Source organism: Manis javanica, chromosome 13 (assembly GCF_040802235.1).
Source record: "Manis javanica isolate MJ-LG chromosome 13, MJ_LKY, whole genome shotgun sequence".
In the NCBI taxonomy this organism is placed as follows: domain Eukaryota; kingdom Metazoa; phylum Chordata; class Mammalia; order Pholidota; family Manidae; genus Manis; species Manis javanica.
The window spans coordinates 1,684,293-1,706,415 of record NC_133168.1 but is presented as its reverse complement, the minus strand read 5'-3'; the positions used below and the strand labels follow the sequence as shown (position 1 = coordinate 1,706,415).

The following is a 22,123-nucleotide window of genomic DNA, read 5'->3' as shown; positions in this document are numbered from 1 at the left end:
ATGATGTTCTCTTCTTTCAAAAACTTTTATAATCTTCTCCAAAAAGATTTTGCGCATCTCTTGTTAGATTTATTTCTTCATAGCTTTTACTGCAATTATGAATGCCATCTTCAGAAAAGTGTGTTTTCTAACAGGTTGTCGCCGGTGTATATAAAGAGTATTGATGTCCGCTTATTGATCTTGTGTCCAGGAGTCCTGATGAGCATTAGGTTTAAGTGTTAGTCTATAGAGTCTCTTGGACTTTCTGTGCAAATTGTCTGCAAATAAGAATAATTTTGTTTTTATGCAGTTATTACTACTCTCCCTGCTGTCCCCACCCCTTTCTATCACACTGCTCAGGGCATCCTATTCAAAGGTATAAGAGGATTGGGCCTGTGGCATTTCTCCTGGCTTTAAAGGAAATATTTCTGGTTTTACCAGGTGAAAATAGTATTTGTTGTAGGGTTTTTTTAGCTGTACTTTAGAAGGTTAAGGAAGAATTTTCTCTAACTAATGGATATTAAATTTTCTCAATGCTTGCCCTGAATGTATTCTGATTATGTGGATTTTCCTTTTTTAATAGATATTTTCATGTTAAACCATTATATCTAGGCTTACTTAACTAATATTTTGTTAGGATGTTTCATATGGTCCCATGAGTTAGACTGACCTGTACTTTTCTTTCCCATATTGTCCTTGTCTGGTTTTAGTGTCAAGTTTATACCAGCATCATAAAATGAATTGAGAAGAATTTTGACTTTTCTCTTTTCTAGAAGAATTTGTGAAAAACATCTGTTTCTTAAAAAGTGTGTAGAACTTGCTTGAATAGCTATTTTATCCTGGTGTGTGCATGTGTGTGCTCCCATATGTGTGTGAATTTGTTGACTACAGATTCATTTTCTTTAATGGTTATATATCTTCTCATATTTCCTATTTCTATTCTAGTCAGATTCAAAAAGTTATATTTTTATAGGAATGTGTCTATTTTATCTAAGTTTTAAAATAATTTAAAATTGTTCCAAATATTCTTTTATTATCCTTTTAATCTCCGTTGCATCTCTAGTAGTTATGTCTCCTTTTATTTCATTTATTTAACCAATATAATGTCTACTACATGCCAGGTGATGTTCTAAGCACTTTCCAAATTCTAATTCATTTGTTCCTTATAACAACTTTAAAAGGTAGGTACTATTATTATTATCTTCATTTTGCATATGAGGAAACTGAGGCATAGAGAGGTTGATTGGCTTTCCTGGTGTCATATAGCCGCGGTTCACACCGGGTAGGCTGGCGGGCTCTAGAATGTTCTTACATCAAGCCACTATGTTGCACCGCCTCTTCATCGTTGATACTGACTTTCATTCCTTATTTTGATCGTTTGTGATGTTTCTTTTTTTCTCAATCACACTTGCCAAAAGTTTGCCAATTTTATTAGTTTTTGGAAATAACCACTAGATATATTGATCCACTCTATAGAATGTTTGTTTTATATTTTATTCCTTCAGTTCTAATCCTTATTAATCCCTTTCTTCTACTCTCTTTAGATGTATTGTATTTGTCTTATGTTTTAGCTAGAAATTCAATTTCCTTCTTTCCAGCATTCTTAAGGATATTAATTTTCCTCTAAATACTGCTTTAGCTGCATCACAGAAATTTTGACTTGTAATACTGTTGTTATTCAGATCTAAGTTTTTTTTGTTTCTTTGACCCATAATTTATGTGTTTTTAAATTTCTAAAAGTATATTTCCAAAAAATGAATTTTTTAAATTGATTTCTAATTGAATTGTACTTTGACTAGAGAATGTGATCTGTGAGACACCAGTTCTCTAAAAATTTGCGGAGACTTGTTAATGGGCTGGTTGTGATCATGCTTTTAAAATGGTAATGATGTTTTACCTATTGATGTATCACTTAATGAGAGACTTATGAACATCTTCAAATTTGATGTAGGTTTGTCAATACTGCCTTGTGGGTTTTGTTTGCTTGCTTGCATGCTTAGGACATTTTGAGGCTATTTTCAAGGCTTTTTGCCTTAAGGTCTATTTTGCCTAATATTACTATACCACTACCAGCCTAATATGCACAGCAATTTAACATTTGCTTCTGACAAGGTCCTGATTCACTGGTTGGCATCCACCAGATTTCATGTAAATTCCTAGCTTGTGTTTTCTGAACCACAAGAGCAGTGTAAATGCACACCATGTACGTGTGTTAGAGGCTTCAGGTTTCTCCCTTTCAAAGTTTCCCCTCTACTCCAGGCCCCCGAGTCTAGAGCAGACAGCAAGGCTCCCTGTGGCCTCTCTGGACTGGTGGATGGACTATTTCTAGGTTCCTCTGGGCAAAGCTTTGAAGGTCCATATTTAAAGTAAACCAACATGTATTTGAACTTCATAAAAAAACAAATTTTATTTTCATTTTCCCATTTGCCATTTCTGCAGCAAACTTACTTCTTACCATGACTGCTGTGTAGCCTTGGCCAACTATTCCGGATGTTACGCCTTATTTTTGAAACTGATAAACAAATACCAGAAGAAGCAGGTCAGTTCTTCGTGCATCTAATTCCTCGGTGTGTCTTCGCGGTGATGTGTGTGTGTGAGCCCGTGTTGAGCGGCTTCATGTTTGGAATGCACAGGTTTCTATCAGAAGCTTCCTTGGATGTGTAAGGAGTCGGCCCAGGAGGCGGAAATACCTGTAGGAGGTGGCGAGGGAGTAGTTTGAGGCAGAAATGGCCTCAATAGTATGTCAGGGTGGCAGGAGGATTTCTGGCTTCGGAAGGAGGGGGTGTGGGCTGCCACGGTGTCACTCCTTCCAGGGATCCCTAGACTCCCACGTGAGAGCCACGTGGGGGTGGGGCAGAGGTGCTCTGGTTATTCAGGCCCCGCCCCAGGCCTCCTGAATCAGATGAGTGGGGAGGGGCCTGGCCATCTGCACTTTGGGAAGAAAAATAGAGTCTTCTGATACAAACTAAAGTTTGAGATCCTCTACACTGGGTATACTCTAAAGATTCTTCTAACCTTGAATTCTCTGATTCTTTAACACTGTTGTACTTAGAAGATGAAATTTCTAGATAAGTACTTAAAGGAGATGATTTAGTTTTAATGGATTGGACAAAAAACTTATATAGCTGTTAAAAATATATATAGCTGTTAAAAAAAAAAGGAAGAACTCACAATGACTTCCCCTTAAGAAAATAATAATACTTAGCACAAATATTAATTTTCCTTATAAATTTTTGAATGATCATTAAATGCAGTATCTACCTTTATTCACCTTTGCAAATGATTAAAGTGATGTCAACTCTTTAGTGAGGCATTTTATACATGAAGACAATACATATTCATTTCAAATATGGTACATTTTCAGAAATCATGTAGTAAGTTTCTCCAACTTAAAACCAATAATTTATGTCTATACAAAGAACATTTTGATAGAAAGCTTTGTATTTGTTTATATTAGCCATATCAAAACTACCTGAAAATATATCCACTCTTTGCCACATATAGCATCGAGCTCATGTTTACCCAGCCAAGTACTTCTTCTGGGAATGACTAAATTTGTCAAATTTTACCCTGTTAGTAGCTATTTATTAAAAGGTTACTAGTCTCTTTTTTGGGTTTATAGATGACAGAGAAATTTCTATGCTCATATTATACTATCACCACATTTAAAGATTATAAAACCTTGCTTGAAGTCTTAATAAGTTTTAATTTAACTTCTAAAAACTGATTTACAAATATGCACAGGAGTTTCTGATTCTGAGTATTTTGATTACAAATGCTTTCCCCGGTGTATTTTGCATTTTCTCTAAATTACATACCAAAGCATAAGAATTTGCTGGCAGGTGAAGAACAAATTTGATTAACCTACCCTAAGGTATTCACAACCTGCTGTTAATTTAAGTGTCCAAATAAGCATTTATTAATTTAGATTTTGATACAATGTATTATCAGAACTGTAATCTTTGGAGAATTAACCCGATGAAAAGCGTAGGCACTCCCATTCCTGGTTTTCTTTTTTAAGGAAAGAATTAAAATGGCACAATAGATAGTTTATTATATGGCATTAAAATAATTCTTTTGGGTGTTTTACTAAAAAAGCAGTTTAGTTATGGATTTTATTTTACAGATTTACTTTATGGATTTTCAATGTATGTTTATTTTGCTGTTGTCATTTTTTTTGCTTTGGAGTTTTGATCATGGGCGACTTGGTTAGGTGCCTGGAGAAGACATCTTTGTTTGCACTAGAATTTTCAAATGTGGTTGAAAGAAGACACTTCTGTGTAACAGTCTGGTTTCTAGTTATGTCATAACCTATAATTTTTTTAAAGGAAGAAAACCCATCAGTTCAGTACTGCCATGTAGCCCTATTATTGCATGACATTACTAGTAGAACTGTTTGTTCCTCTAATTGTAGCTTAGATAATGGCCGTGTTGATAAAAGAGACAAAAGTCCTGGTATCCCGCCAATCGGAGGCTCCTGAGCTGTCCGCGCGGGGACGGGGCTGCTGCTTCGGGTTCAGGGACTAAACGTCTTCGAGTTTAATGGGCGTCCGATTCTGTCATACTTCGCACCGATCTGCTTTCCACTTCGGACCAATAGTTATCTGTTCAGCAGAACTGGTGATGTGCAGTATAGTTTTGTGTTCCTATTCAAATTATTCTGGTCCAATGAAGAATAAAAAGCACGTTTGCAAACGGTACATGCAAAGTTCCTTGCAAAGTAACATGCTGTTTTCACAACCATCAGGGAAATGCATAATGTATCCCTTTAATCACCAAAATTATTTTAATCATTAGGGTGAAAATCATTTTCAAACATATTACATATACCCTTACCTTCTTAGAAGGTATAAAAAAAAATTAACCTCTTGATGCCAAAGGTCAATATTAAAAGCATTAATTACTTCTCTAGAGGCTGTTGCTCCATTCTGAGAACATGAGCTGTTGATGAGGTTCCTTAAATGTCTGTGTCTTCTTTGTAGACTTCTCTCTCTCTCTCTCCTTTCTCTTTGGTAATCTTTACCTGCAGGTTGCCATTATTTGCTTGCAATTAGCAGGAAAACCTCAAAACCAAACTTGATAAAAGTAACACCTAAAAAGGCTAAAGGGAAATTGAATATGAATTTCTCTTAATGAGTAGGGCCTGAGGGACTCTTAACGAAATTTCTCTAGTTACTTCTCATCTTCAAACGCCAATTTATGTGTGGAGATGTGGCTCTCATGTCCCCTTCTCTGAAGCCTCCCAAGACTAGTCAGTTCCTCCCCCGTCAGCGCGTCATTCAAGGACTCTGACGTAGCCAGTATACCCGAACTAAGGACCCAAGCTGTGTATCCCTGATCTTAACCACTTCACTCTTATTAAGAGACATTATCCAAAACTTAGAAATAGGGTGGAGGGTGGGAGGTACATGTCCTGACAAAGTCATGCTAAGCTTTCTATAATGGGCAGGGCTAAATTCATGAGGAGAATGTGTCTGTGTTTAAACTTGCTGTCTACTGTTTGATTAAAATATAGACATTATAAAGTTACACATTAATTTGTAGGTCTCTCTCTGGTAGACAAGAAAACTTCAGAAGTTATGGTTTTATTGCCCTGTAGGCTACTAGCCAGGTGTCTATCTAACTTAGCAATCTTATTCTAACATTCCTTTTAACGCTAGTTCTTTGTTCTTGGAGCCAGCTTTACCATGTTTGGGCTCCCTCGCTGAGATAAATAATTTTTTTAATGTGCTAATTTTATATTTTTACTTTTGAATAGTATACTTTGACTCTATACTGTCTTTTAAATGTGTTGGTTTTACATTTGTATTTTTAAGTAACATGCTTCGACTCTGTAAAGTCTTTTACTTACCCTAGAGAATGAAATGTTGCAGTTTTGAACCATCTTTGATTTTTTTTCTAGTGAGAGAAGTAGATACATAATTTATATTTTCCTCAAAACCAAAATATTTTAGAAGAGCAGGGAAACTGTTTAGGCTACAAGGAAGTTGTACTATGTCCCAACCACTTCCTAAAATCATTAACCAAAAGCTCCCACAGGTCTTTGTAAGTATTTCTCTAGCGATTCTCCAAACGGCTGTCATCTGGGCAGCTGCCTGGCCGCTGCCGGGACTTCCTCGGGCACCGTCTTGGCGTCGCAGATTGGTGGTAAGTGCTGGAAGGATGCGTTTTAGGACTGTGAAGTGCTCTGTGATCTGCAAAGTATTATAAGATATTTTTTCTAGTACTTCTTCCTTAAATATTTACTTTCTTCTTCCTAGTTGGGAGGAGAAAATAATTCTTCCCCCCACGTTTTTCACTCACAAAACAGAAAGGCGGAAATGACAGATTTTAAATTAGGTCATTTAAATCATATGAGGTCCCAGTGCCTCAGATTCATGCTCCCCTTGGCTCCGTAGCCAGTTGCATGTGATTGTTTTTCCTCTTCCAAGAAGTAAGAGTCAGTCCCGGAATCCCGCACCGGGTCTGGTGTGAGACTGGGGTGTGAGCGGTCCAGTCTGCAGCGGCCGACAGCTGTGCTACGCCCGGGGTTTACTCGGAGGTTGAGGCACTGAACTGATCTTTGAAACATTCATCAGTCTGCCCTCCGACAGCGTTTAAAACACAGTGATTACTTCCTGAAATGATTTTTGCTTGAGCCCCTGAAAATGTTTCTCTGCTGCTGTCCCGGGTCACAGACAGAAAGACACTTTGGGGCTCCGCAGTCTCTCGGCGCCCAGAGCTGTCACCCCGGCAGTCGGGGCGTCTGCAGACCTCGGCCTCTGAGAGGCTGGGGTTGCCTGGGTCGTAAACGGCTGAGGACTACACTGGAAACAGGGATTTCATTTTTCTGAGACTCATTTCTAAATTAAATCATGTTTGTGGCTAACTATCTTCAAAGAACATAGAAACAAAAAAGGAAAAGAAACACCCCTGTTTAGTGACACACATGCCCCTTTCAATGATCCCATCAACCACAGGGACCCGAGGCCAGTAAAAAAAAAAAAAGTCCTTAATGTAATGTAAAAAAACAGGAAAGATTTTTGCTTATCCTCAGACTCACCTGGCAGCTCTCACCCTTCAGGTTCTCAGGCCCCGCCCTGGGAGGGCCTGACCCAGGTCTGGAATGGGGCCCGAGAGCCCATTAAAGAGGGGCTCCTCAAGTGATTCAAGTGGACAGCGGGTCTGGGAACCTACGGCGTAAATTACTAAGGTGGTTCCTTTAAACAATTTTCCCCTAATATTGACCGCAAAGGGTTTTCTACAAAACCTCAGGCGATTTTAAAGTGTTAATCAAATCAGCCATATGGGATCAGACTTTCTCTACGGACTTGTGGCTGAAAGTGGGTCCCCCTCATGAAGCCGGAGCCCCATCAGCCAGGCACTGGCGCGGGTCTGCCCAGCACACAGCCATGACCACATGCCTTCTGCCTTTCGTACTGCAGAAAATGAGACGGTTTGTTAGCCTCCCCCATGAATATCCTCCGCTGGACACGTGCTGTCCTGAGACCGGACCCGTGGTGAAGAGGCTGCAGGCATTTGGTGGCCAGGGTGAGCCGCTCAAGAGAGTGAACTCAGCACCGTCCTGGGCCGGACTCTTGCATGCCGGACTCAGCTAGATGAGCCATGAGGTGCGGATTTGCTTGTTAGCGAGGCCACCACCAGCTTTTATTGTGCAGCCAATCACTAAGCACCCCTGCAGCCGCCAGGCGCTTGGAAGGTCAGCAAGCACTGCATCCGTAGTGTGCAGGTTTGCAGCGCATAAACCCGGGGACACCGGTGCACCTAAAATGATGGTCCAGTTTGCAGTCCTCCTGCACACAGCCCGTTAGTGGCGTGGGCCTGTCTATACAGGACGGCTGTGGGTACGCCAGGGCTCCCGGCTCATCAGGAGTCCCAGAGAAGGGGAATCCACTCCTCCCAGCTCTCACAGAGGCCTTCCTGAGAGCCAAGAAGGGAAACTTCTTTGACGCCCATCTATGAGGCTAATTTGTCCAAGATCCATGGTACAACTAATAACCTTGTTTCCCATACACACAAAAACTGAGACCAAAATGCAGCATCTCAGGCAGCCTGCTGCAGTTTGAAAGCCAAATGTTAGGCTTTGGTTAAGCATCTATTAAAAACAAATAACCAGATTCAATGAAATGACAAATCTCATTAGAGAAATGAGCACATATTGTGTGCTTTGTGGTGTAAACTGCGTTGGGTACAGACAAATGTGCAACCAGACGGCCCGTCAGGCAGGAGCGAGCTGGCGGCTGCCAACCTCGGGCCAGGCCCGCCTGCAGGTGCCACTGACGTCAGCAAGGCTGCATTTAGCATCTCGGCAGAACATCTTTGCGTTTGTTTTTGGAAGAACAGAAAGGGATTTTCCCCATTTCTTCTGTAAATATCTCCTAGCAGGAGATCTGGTGAAATGCCTCAGTAAGACTCACAAGACTGGCAATATTTCACAGGGTCATGGCCCAGGAAGAATGGCTTTGTGCTCACTCCCATCCCCTGTGCCCAGTGACGCCTGTGCATCTAACCCTCCCCTCCTCTTGGTGATGGTTGGTTGCTTGGTTTTGAGAACCAGGACTTCAGCCCCGCCTGAGCGGCTGTTCATCTGCGACGCGGCCGAAGCTGTGCAGCAGGCCAGGGATGACATGAGCTCTGGCCAGTGAGGATTGGTGGGCCCCTCCACCCCTGTCCCTGGCGTGCTTGTATGGCGAGTGGCTCCTCTTGTGGGCCTGGGCCTTGGTCTGCACCCCTGCCCGGGGGCGGCACTGTGAGCCCTTAGCTTATTTGTTCTTTCCGGCTCCTGCGGCCTTGCTCTAGCGGATCGGGCTCTTCCCCGCTCGGCACGGAGCCCAGATGCCTGATTTGGGTCTGTTGACTTCAAAAAGAACAGAGCGCAGTGGGGTTCTAGCATCACCCGGTGCTTCTGACACAGAGGCTCATGGTGGGAGCTCAGCGGATGGCTGCTGACGGCCGGCTGGCTGGATGGGGGCATCGCGTGTAATCTCTTCCGGTGCTTTTCAAAGATTTTCTACTTAGATCTGGGTTTTAAGTCCCCAGCACCTCAGATTCTTCTGTTTTCTGCGGTTCTGCCCTTACGCCAACTGTCGAGCCGCTTGCAGAGCCCTCGCATGAATCGGCATTTTGCAGGAGTGGGGTCTTCCGGACGGGTAAGACGGGTTTGTTTGCCCTTCAAGCTCAGTTTTGTTGGAGGGCGGGAAGGTGGGTAAACATTGCCGATTGTAAATCCTGGTTCAGCTCAGGGCACCTTGATTAATTTAATTTTCTGGGTTAGAGACGGTTCCAATTTTAAGCACATTCACAACCCCTTCCGTTTCAACCCATTGTTGAAAACCTTTCTAAGATGTTTTCCTCCACTTAGTAGAAGCAGCCCTCTTCTAAGTGAGTGGGGCTTGCTGAACATGGTTCACTCTCTCTGTGACAGCTTGACACGGTCCCTTCTCGTGGTCCCTGCTGGGCACATCTGTTACTTTAAGGAACAGTAGGGAGGGTGTGGCGCCGGAGAGGAATGTGAGGTGATGCGCAGGTGCCCGCCTGGGGCCGAGTGGCACGTCAGAAGCTGGCTTTGATGTTTAATAGGCAGTGGCTGATGGTGAGCAGGGGGTGAAGTAAGAGGTGTGCTTCCCGAAGAGGGGCTGACGGTTGACCGCGGAGGGAGGAGCACATCAAAGCTGTCAGGCATCTACAGTCGGGTTACCCAGGGTGGGCATGGGGTGGGTGGAGTCGGGGCAGGCTGCAGTGACAGAGGGTAAGGAGCTCCATGACTGGTTGGCGAGGGAGTGAGAGAGGAATCAGAGATGCCTCAAGGGCCCAGTCTGGACACTGGGCAGATGAAGGGTGTGGGGAATGAGGAGGTTGCTGAAGGGGGTTCAGAATCCCTCTGTAGCAGCAGACTGTCCACGCCCAGCCTCTTCGCACCAGTGCGGGACTTTGGGGTCAGGGAGCTTCCTGGGGCCTCGCTTTCCGCACCCCCCCCCCCCACCGACTGCAGGCCCAGCACCTTCAGGGGGAAGTGACTTTCAGCGGCTGTTGCCACCGCTGGGGCTTGACGCAGACCTTTCTGTCCAGCAGCGTCCGGCTTCTTGTCCTGTTTCACTTAAAGTGATTTTATTTGCAGGTGTGCGGGGCCCATTCAGACTGAGCAAGGCCGGTCCCTCAGGGCCCAGCATACGTGAATCAGACTGTCCCGCAGGCCGTGGCAGGAACGGCGCTGAGGCCGGGCGCCCTCGGCGGGCACACCTGTCTGAGCTCCCCCCTGCTCTAGGTGCTGCCGGGGCGACTCCATTTCATGCAGCTAGAAAGGCCATGTGAACTGGTCATGCTAGACTGCCTTCTTTGAAAAAGATTATCTTTGCTGATTCGTCTCCGTTTTGCTCTTTCAAGACCGCATAGCTGTGGGATGAATATGCAGTAATAGAATTGCTCTAAAAGCAGGAGTGACGCACAGCTGGTTGTCAGGTGCTGTCTCAGGATAAAGGAGTCAGTCCCTCGGAGGAGGATTGCATATTGATGGAGTCGTTTTCTGGAATTGGTAGTCTCTACAAATCCATGATTTTGCCCTTCGTCTAATTTTTCAGCTCTTTATAGAATATTTAATGAAGTGGTATCTGTAGACTTGCAATGGCCTGTCTAGTCCTGCCCAGCCCCTGCACGGTGCCGCTGAGCTAAGGGGCCTGCAAAGCCCTCTTCTCAGCCTCTCTGGGCCCCAGTGGGTGGAGACTGACTGGGGTTCAGGCGGCGTCATGTCTGCCAGCCTCCAGGGGGCCGCCTCGGCTCTGGCCTCTCCCTCTCCCTGGCTCTGTAAAGAATGCATCTGAGAAAGGTGGGGAAAAAGAGATGGTGCCACAGGCAACCCGAGAAGAGGAACAGGGCATGAAGCCATCGCTGAGCCCAGTGCGTCCCTGTTTGTCACTCCAGCGTGCCGGCCTTCAGTCACCACCCACCTCCTTCCATCCGACGGCTGGGGGAGAGGGGTCAAGCACTACCTCTGCCCACCCTAAAGCCTGGTGCCCTTCCTCCCACGGCAGGCGTCATGATCTGCCACGTAGACCCCACAGAGATAAAGAAGCAAAGAACTGGACAAGTGGAAGGGGCCCGAGGGAGGCTTTCAAGGAGGAGAAGCTGCATCCAGGTTAGACTGCATGCGGCAGTGGGCAGAGGGCCTTTGAATTCTGAAGGCTGATGCCCCTCGTAAGGAAGCTGCCTTCACCTCCAGTCAGGGATCTGGCCCAAGTGCTCCTGGACAATAACAGTGGGCTGTGGAGGTGGTGCAGGGCCGGAGCTGCCTGCTGTGTTAGGCTGGGGAGTACACCATCACAGGGGTGGAGGTGAGGCAGCAGGGCTGGGGGGCAGGGTGGGGAGGGGGTGCAGCAAGCCTCGGAAGGCGGCAGCGACCGTTCAGGGGTGGCCTGATTGGTCCCGGGAACGGTTCAGTGGACAGCATGCAGCTACCTTTAAATTCCTTAGGAAGTGGTTCACATTCCACGCAGTGCCTCTCCCAGCTTGTTTAATGTGCTTTCGTGGAAGTGGGAAAAGGGCACAACCCAAGGACCAGCAATACCCAGGGACATGGCTCAGAGCCAGTGGGAGCGCACGGCACCCGGCTGCAGAGATGGGTGCCAGCTCCGCTCGGCCTGAAGGACAAGGGTCTCCCCACCGGGGACTGCGTGGTCTGTCTAAGTGCTCAGGATGGCGCCTGGCACGCCATGAACACATGTGCCAACTGCGGCTGCTTCTACAACTACTGTTATTATTTATTACAAGTGTTCAGAAGTACAACTCATGCAGTGTCTTTAATCAGAGGTCGTTTATCAAAGTTTATATGAAAGCTCATATTCCTCAGCTTAGAAAATATAAACTGGAATTCTCCTTCCAGGAGCCCAGCCCGGTTCTCAGAAACACCCGCCGTCTTGGCCAGAAGCCATCTGCTTGCCTTGGGTGCGGCCAGGCCGGAGGCCTCGCGGCCGGGAAATCTGTGATGTGTCCTTGGTTTTCTGTCAAGTGAGGTTCAAGTATTACAATGAAACTGTGTGCTGGTTTTAGATGTAAGACCCAGTGGCTTCTGAACCCCCATCCACCCCTCCACGCAGCCACATTTCACACATTTTTTCAAGGTTCAACTCAGATTCATTAGCAATAACTTTGCTAACCCCACACTGCTCACTGAGCATCCCTTTATCTAGATGCCTCAAGGAGTTTTATGATTTCAGCTCTTATATTTAGGTGTTTAATCCATTTCAAGTTTACTTTTGTGTATGGAGTTAGACAGGAATCCAGTTTTATTTTCTTGCATGCATCTGTCCAGTTTTCCCAGCACCAGTTGTTGAAGAGGCTGTCTTTTCTCCTTTGTATACTCACGGCTCCTTTATGGTGTATTAATTGGCCATATGTGTGTGGGTTTATATCTGGGCTCTCTAGTCTGTTCCATTGGTCTATGGGTCTGTTCTTGTGCCAGTACCAAATTGCTTTGCTTACTGTGGCTTTGTAGTAGAGCTTGAAGTCGGGGAATGTAATCCCTCCAGCTTTCTTCTTTTTTCTCAGGATTGCTTTGGCTATTTCGGGTCTTTTGTGGTTCCACATGAATTTTAGGATTCTTTGCTCTAGTTCATTGAGAAATGCCCTTGCTGTTTTGATGGGAATTGCATTGAGTCTAAGACCACTGGGTCTGTCCTACACATTTTAATGCTACAATCTTTTATTGGCAGTACATGAAAAGAGTTCAGAACATGCCTGAATCATTACTCACTACAATGTGTGCTTTCTCTATTCTTAGTCTCACAATACAGTATTTCCCTTTTTTACAAACGAGGTAGTAGAGGCTAATGAATTCCCATGTGACCCCAGACCACCTGGCTATACAGCTAAGAATCACAGTCACCTTCGATGTCTAGTCTTTGCTGTCACCCCACATGGTTAGCCTGTCTTCTCAAATAGATTGGAAACTCCCCAGAGCACCTTGTCTCCCACTGGTTTATGTGTATTTGCTCCCCAGCCCCCATCATTCAGAAGCACCTCAGGACTAGCACAGGAGCTCGGGCACCTGTGGCGGTTCTTCCACTGGGTGACGGTGGCTCTTGGTTGCAAGCTGAGCCACGTTCTCCCAGTCCCTGGTGCACGCTTTCTCCTGGGTCAGCTCCAGTTCTTGCCAGAAGGTAGACCCGGTCCTTTCTTCATGCTGGTGAAGGGTCCCAGCCACTGAGCGGCAGCCTTGCGGCTTGGCAGCCGGCATCAAGAAGAGCTGCTTCCTGGGAACCAGCAGGAATGGGCGGTACAGGTGGAGTAGCCCGAGGCAAGTCCAGCCCCCTTCTCCTTGATGGACCCTCTCCACTCCCAGGCTCCACCTTGCCCGGGCTCCCTGATGAAGACAGGTCTGGCCCCTGAAGGCTCCTAACCACAGACCTGAGGAAGTCAGGTTTACTAGGAAGGGAATCCCTCCTGGTGACATATTTGCATTTTAAAAGGAGGTAATTCCTTAACATCACTGTAAGTCTAGGCAAAGGAAGACATTAAATGATACCATGTGGGAAGCAGGTCAGGGATATAGAAAGGACCCCAGATCTTCTAATCCTGGGCTCAAATCCTGACTCACCCCTCACTAGTTGTGTGGCCCAGCAGCTCCCCTAAACCCCCTTTCCATGTCTGTGAAACAGCACAGTGCCGGGCACAACCAGAGTTAACACCAGGCCAGCTGTGGCCTCTCTCTGTAAGTGTCACTCTAAAGTCTCCACCTCCCAGGGTACCTCCTTCACCACCCCTGGGGAAGACCTACCACACCCGTACATCTGTTGTCATCACATTAAGAACATATTTCATTTTGTATCTTATTTAGTTGTAAAATGTTCTCACCTTGGGACTTTTAGAAACATTTATTGTGAAATACAGCTTATATATAAAAATGTGCATAAAACCCGTATGTACAATTTTGCAAATGGTTATAGAGTCACCCATGTATGTATCTGCTACCCTGGTCAGGAAGGACAAGTGCTGCCATAAAGTGTCACATGTGTATGACACCACGGTTCTCAGCTGGGGCAATTCTGCCCCCAGGGGACGTGTAGCCCTTTGGGGTGCAGTGTCTGGGAGGTGCTGCGGGTGTCTAGTAGCAGAGGCCAAGGCTGCTGCAGATTAGATGGCCCCAGATGTCTCTAGTGCCCAGGCGCGAAAGCCTGCTCAGCAGCAGTCCGAGCAGCCCCCGTGGGCCAGGAACACAGCACTTCCACCGGACGTGAGCTTCCAGGAAAAGACTGGGATGCTCAAGAAACCTGTTACTGTTAAAACCTAGATTTACTAACACATGGTTAGTAATGCTACCTCACTCAACTGTTCTCCAAAAAAAAAAAGGGGCAGACAAACAATTTCAGATGAAGGATCTGAGGCTAATGGGCTTTGCTAATAGCATCAGTTGGTTTGTGTCATTTCATTGTTGCCAGATGCTTTTAATGTCCTCCGCCGGTTTACACCGATCTTGGGAATCGACTGCTGTACAAGTTAGTAGAAGCCAGGTGTGCTCTGTTTCACTATTAATTAAATTGTGAATGAATTAGTGTTCCCTTCCCAACAACTCGTCACGGCCCCTTCGCACGTGTACCTCTGTCTTTCTTTTACTGCAGGATTTAGTCGTTCGTATTGTTTTTATTCTTGGCAACCTGACGGCAAAAGACAACCAGGCTCGTGAGCAGCTGTCCAGAGAGGAAGGGAGCACCCCGACGCTGCTGGCCCTGTTCCACACCTTCTCCCAGCTGGACATGCACGCGGAGCACCGGGTGGCAGAGGGAGCCGGGCAGGCTGAGGCGCGGAGGCTGCGGGCCCAGGCGGAGGACGTGCTCCTCAAGCTGACCCGCCTGCTGGCCAACCTAGCCATCCACCCGGGCGCTGGCCGCGCCCTGGCCTCCAACCCGCATGTGGTGGGCCTGCTCCTCGCCACGCTAGGTAAGACCCCGCTGCCTGGCCCGGCCCACGGGGTGGGGGCCACTCTGAGGCGGTGCTGGGGCTGGGGCTGCCCAGGGCTCCGTGGTGAACCGGCTCACCCGGCCCGGCCCTGAGGACTCGTAGCTTTGTGAAGGAGCGGTCCGGTTCTGGCCAGAGCTGCTTCAAAAGATTTTTTATAAATAAGGTTTTTTTTTTTAGAAATAAGAAAAGAAAGGAAAACTAGTAAAACAGATCATTACTAAAACCCACTGAGCTGTACACTTTAAAGGGTGAGTTTTATGGTATGTGAATCAGTTTTTTTAAAAAGTAGCCAAGCTACCCACAAAGAGTTTAAAAATCCTTAATTTTTCCTGGGTTAGTCCACCTGGTTAAAGTTTATCTTTTTTGAATCAGTTTTGCGTTACCTGTGATTACAGGCCCGGTTTCTCAGGTCCCCTCTGCAAAGAGCAGGAGAGCAGAGCCAGACCTCGATTCAGAAGTCTGCTCTGTGACGTCAGGCAGAGCAGTTCACTTCTCTAAGTGCCCCGTTCTCATCTGTAGGACGGCGTGTTAGGAGGCTGGTGTGCACGGAGTCACACCCCTGCAAACTCGTATGTTGAAGCCCTAACCTTCAGTGTGATGGTGTTTGGAGATGGGGCCTTTGGGAGAAAACCAGATTTAGATGAATTCATGAGGGTGGGGCCTTCGTAATGGGATTCGTGCCCTTAGGAGAACAGACACCAGAGAGCTTGGGCTTTCTGCCCAGGCGGGGTCACAGCAGGAAGGCAGCCCCTGTAAGCCAAGAGGCGCTCTCACCAGAACCCAATCCTGCTGGCCGCTGACCCAGACCTGTGGCCTCCAGACGGGACAGACTAAGTCCCTGGTGTGTAAGCTCCGCCTCCTCCACCCCTACCCTTGTCTGGCATTTTGCTGTGCCAGCCTGGGCTGACTGAGACATGTACAAGTTTTCTGTGGGTTTAAGTGCTTGTACAGGCATTTAAGCATTATTACAAATTCACTTTTATGGGGTCAAGTGCATGCAAAGTGCCTGGTGCCACCGTGATGGACGCCTAGTACCTGCAGGTACCCGCTGTCCTGCCCCGAATGCCCGGTGCCGCCCCTGCTGCCCAAACATGGCCCTATGGGAGGTGGTGACACATGCGAATGAGCTAAGGAATTCTCCTACCAAGGCGAGGGAAACAGAGTCCCAACACCGCACAACTGCACGAGATCTGGTGTTGTCCATCTGGGGGTGGGAGAGCCAGGGCTGCAGACTTTGCACCTCTGCCAGGGTTAGACCACCCCCCCAGCCATTCCTGTGAGTGTCCTTCTGCATGGCCCGTCTCTTCATTTAACAAACTCCTGTTTAGCTCCCACAGTGTGCCACGTACTCTTTTAAGCCCTTCAGAAATATTAATGCGTGTAAACTTCGTAATGATTCTGTAACTGGCACAGTTACTGCCCCACTTCACAGCTGAGGAGCCTGCGGTCCCTGCACCGACCTGACTTGGACGAGGCCGCACAGCCTGCAGGCGGGAGACCAGGATTCTGGCTCCAGGGTCACAGCCAAGTCGGCGGTGGGAACACTTCTGGGGCTCCTGGGTCCCTCTCTTACCTTGTCCCCCTCACAGACAGCTGGGATCCTGGCACCGCTCCCCCAGAAACCTGAGGCCAGAAGGACATTTCCTTGTAGAAGCCAAACCAAAGCCCAAGATGATGCGCTTCCTCATTACCGTCCCATATATTTAACCCAAAATACAGGCAATCAGGGCTTCATCTGTTACTCCCTGTCCCCAGGTATGACTTTGAGGGTCCGCCGTGCTGGTGCCTGTGGGTGGGGGGCCCCTGACTGAAGGGCCACAAGACGGGTCCGCAGCAAAGGCCTGAACTTTCCTTTGAGTAGCAAAAGCTAAAAAAGGTCATTCTCTTTAATGAAAAGGAGAAAGAATTAAGTCAGAGAACATTGAAGAGCCAGGACAGCCCTGCTCAGCCTCCTCTGCTCCCAAGGAGCTGGGCTTCCCTGCAGAGGCAGAGGCGGCCTTGGGCAGTGCGGGCTGGGCGGCCCCCGGGGCTGGGGCAGGGCTTCTGGGGCAGCTGTGTAGGGTGAGGGCGAGGGCCCTGCAGGCCCGGGGGCCTGCTGGGTGGAGGTGACGGGCCGCGTGGGCATGGCTGGCCCAGTAAAACCAGACTCACCACTTCACCTCCTCCATCTTTCCAACCCAGATATCCGACCGCCTCGGCCCCGCCAGCTCTGGGCTCCCCAAAGGTGCCTCAAGACACCTGAGGCCGAACTCGGCCCTCCCCCCAGCTGCGCCCCCTTCCCGTGCCCTGAATGCAGAGGGTGGTCCAGGGGCCGGGGCCCCGCCGGGCTATTCCTCCGCCCACCCTGATCTGGTCTTCACCACAACTGCCCGCTTTCCCGCCTAGTCTCCCGGTCTGTCCACTTGGCTCCGCCTCCGCCTGGCCCCCACCCCCACCCCGTTGTCCCGGGGAGACCGCAGGAGCCCCCCGCGGCCCCGCAGCACCCTCTGCACGGTGCCCGTGACCAGGAGCAGAGCTGCAGGCCGCAACGGGGGCGGGGGCAGCGCCCCCAGGTCTCAGTGCCCCCCTGCGGGGTCGCCCGCCCACCCCCTCCCGAGTGCGGCAGCAGGTCCCGAGTCCCGCCTGGGCGCCGACCGTCCGGGGGGCTGGGGATGCAGCACGAATGAGACCCACAGACCCCAGTCCCCGTGGGGCCTCCGGTCCAGGGCTGGAGGGCAAACACCGGCAACGCAGCAGGCCGGGCGGCACGTGCTGCGGAGGAGATGGCGGTGGGGGGCAGGGGAGGGGGGTGGTGCCACCACCGTATGTGGGGTTGAGGCGAGTGTCGGTGAGGTGGCGTCTGGGCACCGGCCGCAGGATGCGGGGCGCGAGCCGAGCGGGTAACCGGCAGGAGGGGGTGTCCGGACAGGGAGCAGCCGCACGCAGGAGGCTCTTCAAACAGCAGGAAGGCAGGCGTGGCGGCGTTTGGGGCCTGGGGGCTGGGGCAGCGACAGAGGCCAGACAGGCCAGCACCGGGGCAGCCCAGGCAGGCGGGCTGACGGCCGAGGGAGACAGGGGTCACCGTGTGGAGGACAGGCTCGCGGGCGGGGTCAGAGGGCAGCGGGCGAGGAGGGGCTCGGCGATGGGCTGTGGTCGGAAGGCAGGGTGACCATGGACAGACCAGGCCCTCGGGGTCCTTCTGCAGGGAGGTGGGGGTGAGGGGACAGGCCCTGAATGGAGCCCCTGGGGGGCCGGCGGGTGGGGCAGGAGGAGCCCCCTGGCCCCCACTTGGCTTCCCCCAGACCGGGGCCCACTGGGCCCAGTCTCTCCGCGTGCCCGGCTGGAGGGACCGAGGCGGTTCTGGAACTCGGCCGGCTGGCGTCCCCCGCCTTGGTGCGGCCCCCTGCGGGCGTCCCGGGACATGGAGCGCAAACTGGCCTCGCGCAGGCCTTCCCCGTGGGCGGCCTGCCCCTGGCCCCCAGCTGCTGTCCTGGCGCCCTGGTTGCGGCCCTGAAGGGGGCCTCCGACACCCCCACCTCAATTCGTTGCAGAGCACAAGTCCGTCGCTGAGTGTGAGGAGCTGGTGGTCAACGCCACAGCGGCCATCAACAACCTGTCCTACTACCGGGTGGAGAGCTCCGGGATTCGGCGCGGGAGGCTGCACCTGGCCGCGCGTGAGGCTCGGGGCGCGTCTGGGCAGCGCGGGGCGCCGCAGGGCGTGGCTGTTAGCAGCTCTGATGGCATGCGTATTTTCTGGTTTCTAGTGCAAATATCTAACAGCCTGACTGGAGTCTAGGAAATCAGAATATGGGGGAAAGTCAGTGTCTTCGTTCTTTTGCTCCAGTCTCTTACAGTTTATGTTGCATCGCCCTTTTTAAGTTATCGTGTTAGTATGACAGTGGTTCCCCGCGGCCTTTACACTGGAACTGAAGCTCCCTGGTCTGTGCCCCCTGCCCGTGAACCCAGTGCTCATGAAGCTGCTCGCCAGTAACAGCCAGGATGGGGTCCTGGAGGCCGTGCGCGTCTTCGGAAACCTCTCCCAGGACCGGGATGTCTGCGGCTTCATCGTGCAGAGACGTGGTGAGTCAACAGCGCTCGTGACCAGAAACACGCGCTTGCCGACCAGCAGCTGAGCCGCGTCAGCGCCCAGCCGTCGCCCGCTGGGACAGCAGCGCTTTCCATGCTGTCCCGCCCCCACGGGGGCCGGCGGCTCGGGGTGCAGCAGGCACGGAGGCAGTGCTGTGCTCCCCTGCCCCTTGTGAGGGGTCTTCCGGCTTCTGACGTAGGACGAGTGTGTGTGCGCGCGCGCGCGCGCGCGTGTGTGTGTGTGTGTGTGTGTGTGTGTGTGTGTGCAGGCGCGCACACACGTGCAGTGGAGACGGTCTGTATTCATCACTTCTGCTCATGGGAATGGACTCGAGACACTCTCCTTCCTGTACTGGAGTGTTCTTTACAGTGTTGCTTGTAATAGCACAAAAAATGGAAATAATCTAAATGTCTATCAACAGGTAAGAGGATAAATACGTCTATTCATGTGACCAAATATTCTACAGTAATTAAAATAAATGAAGTAGAGGCTCACGTGCCACACGGGCCCACCTCAAACACATACCGTAGGAGCAAAAAGCTACTGACAGGAGGATATACACAGAATAATGCCACCATGTAAGCTTTAAAACATGCAAAAACAGTCTTGGGTTTGTTATATGATCTATGCAGGTAATGGCGTGAGGTATAAAAGGCATTTGGAAATAATTAAGTCCTCATCTGAGGTGGAAACTATCTTTGGAGGGGAAAGGATGCCCAGATATATACAGATGGGTCTGTAACGTTTCATTTCATGAACTGGTGACAGGTGCACCATGTTCTGTGTGCCCCAGTACCTCGTGTAAGAATAGCAACCAGACATGCCAAGTCACCCTTGGTCGTGGCAGAAACTGAGGTCGTGCGGTGTGTGTGGGTTTAAGGCAGCGCCGCCCATCACTCCCCTCCCCAGCGGTGACGGCTCACGTTTTGGTGCCTATTCTTTAGATTCTTAAACACACAGGGACGTGACGCAGCCTTTGCTTGGCTCACTGCCCACCCGCCCCTGGGGCCCAGCTCTCAGGCATGCAGGAGGGGAGCAGGCAGAGCCCAAGCCATCTCCGTCCTGCCTGGCCTTTGCCCAGCCTGCTGGGGGGACGAAACAGGACAAACAGTCCCAGTTCAGGAAAACAGGGAAGTGGCTCCCAGTGGTGGGCGCCTGTGCCGACCTGAGGCGTCCCTTGCTCTCCAGTCCTGCCTTGCCACAAGCCACACTCAGGGGTCTGAGCTGGTCTCCTACAAGGTCTGGTCCTGGAAGCTTCAGGGAAGACAGCAGAGCCTCCTCCCCACCCCCAGGGCTGTGCAGTTAAAGAAAATTGCCCCTGCAGGTTCAAAAGTGCCCTTGCGAACAACCAGGTGTTAGAGATGAGTGCCGCCTGAATGGCTGGAAGTCTGTGGTTCCCTCGTCTCTGTGGGCAGAGCCTCTACTGCCGCCCTGAGGGAGCTGCTGCCCAGGTCCATATGGCAGTATCTGGGCACAGGGAACCTGGGGGATGGTGGCAAAGCCACTGGGCATTGGGTACAGCCTTAGGAAGGATGGGTTTAAGCCCCTGGCAGGGTTTCCGGCTTTGCATGCCCACTTGCCCTTTGCCATTCGTGAACTAGGACAGCCAGCGCCCTGAGCGTTACCGTCCCGTTCGCCCTCTGCCTTCCCAGTGCACAAGTTCATGATGGCTCTGCTGGACTCTGAGCACCAGGATATTTGCTTTTCTGCGTGTGGTGTGCTCCTAAATCTCACTGTGGATGAAGACAGGCGTGTCATCCTAAAAGAAGAAGGTGGCGTTAAAAAGTAAGTCCTGGGGTCCTCAGTTCTGACTCTCTCAGGATTCAGAGGACAGTTTTCTCAGGCTCTTGTCATTGCTCTGGGAGCACCTAGTGGGGCTAAGGAGATTTAGGTGCTGCTGGACGTTAAGGTAATTCAGAACTGGGTCACTGCTACTTGACAGCTACTTATATTTGTAGATATGAAGTCTTTTTAAATATTCACTGAATTATATGTAATGCATATTAAATATTACAGAAATATTCATCATCATGCTAGAAATATAAAAATTAAAGCGATTCTGACCCAGTACGTCCTCAGCCTGACTCTCATTAACCCAGGCTGGTGGAGTGTCTGAGAGACCGTGGGCCTGCTGACTGGCAGCTGGCCTCCTTGGCCTGCAAGGCCTTATGGAACCTGAGTGAGAGCCTCACTGCTGCGTCGCCGGGTTTTGGAGATGGAGACACCCACAGCCTCTCAATCCTGCTGTCATCATTTTTAGGTAAGCCTCCTGGCTTCAAGCCGAGTTTTATCAGAATGAGAGGTTTTTTTCTGTCGCCCGTGAGGATAAGGATGGGTGTGTGTGTCTGTGGCTGTGGCTGTGTCAGCCACAGGCGCACGGTGAGGAGTATCGTGGCGTGGGACCGTCTGGGAGAGGCTGACCGTGATCTGCAGGGGGCACGCGAGGCGTGGAAGTCACTGGGCACTGTCATGATTTCTTTGGCATTTATTCCTTGCATTTTCTGTAGACTGCATAAATAAAGGATCTCAGCATAAATTATTGCTGTTTTAAAGTGTATAGACATTGTTGTAATTGAGGAAATATGGCTAAAGCCTTCTATGAATTCAGTCATGGTCTTAATGTTTTAATTAGCAGTTTTGTTAATTACCATGTGGGGGAGGGCCTGTGAAATTACTGGACGTCGTGGTGGGGCTCACGTTGTGGTGGGGCTCATGTCCTTGGTCAGCAGGAAATCACTGCTGCAAACCGAAGGAGAGAGGGTAGTTTCTTATGTTAAGAAATTTCTATTCTTAGGATAATTTTTTCCTCCGGCATTAGGTCTAAAAACAATGACTTGGATCGTAAAGGAGGCGAATGTTTTCAATAATCCTTCTCCCAAACTGGAATGTCCCTTCCATTGCCCACTGGGTGGGCTAAGCAGGGCTGTGCGGACAGGCTCCGTGTGACCCAGAAGCAGTGGGTTCAGGTCCTGGGGCTCTTGGCTGTGTCCTCTGACAAGGGGACTGAACACGCTGGTCAAACAAGCGTCCGAGAGCAATGGGAAGGCGAGAGGCTGCCGCGAGCAGTTCGGACTTAAGCGTTTCGCTACTGACACGTTTTCAACCTTGGCCTTCACCTCTCTGAATCTG

General features: G+C 49.7%; 1 protein-coding gene across 5 annotated transcripts in view; it reads left to right on the top strand.

Annotated features, from left to right (window-relative positions):
• Positions 1-22,123, top strand: part of ARMC2 (armadillo repeat containing 2) — an 88,416-nt gene that overhangs the window by 53,526 nt on the left and 12,767 nt on the right. For all 5 annotated transcript variants that reach the window (XM_073220811.1, XM_073220810.1, XM_073220813.1 and 2 more), the window contains 6 exons: positions 2,419-2,518; positions 14,589-14,907; positions 18,459-18,581; positions 18,874-18,987; positions 20,647-20,779; positions 21,094-21,254. In XM_073220811.1, the coding sequence (XP_073076912.1) occupies positions 2,419-2,518; positions 14,589-14,907; positions 18,459-18,581; positions 18,874-18,987; positions 20,647-20,779; positions 21,094-21,254 (950 nt within the window). The remainder of the gene's footprint in view (positions 1-2,418; positions 2,519-14,588; positions 14,908-18,458; positions 18,582-18,873; positions 18,988-20,646; positions 20,780-21,093; positions 21,255-22,123) is intronic.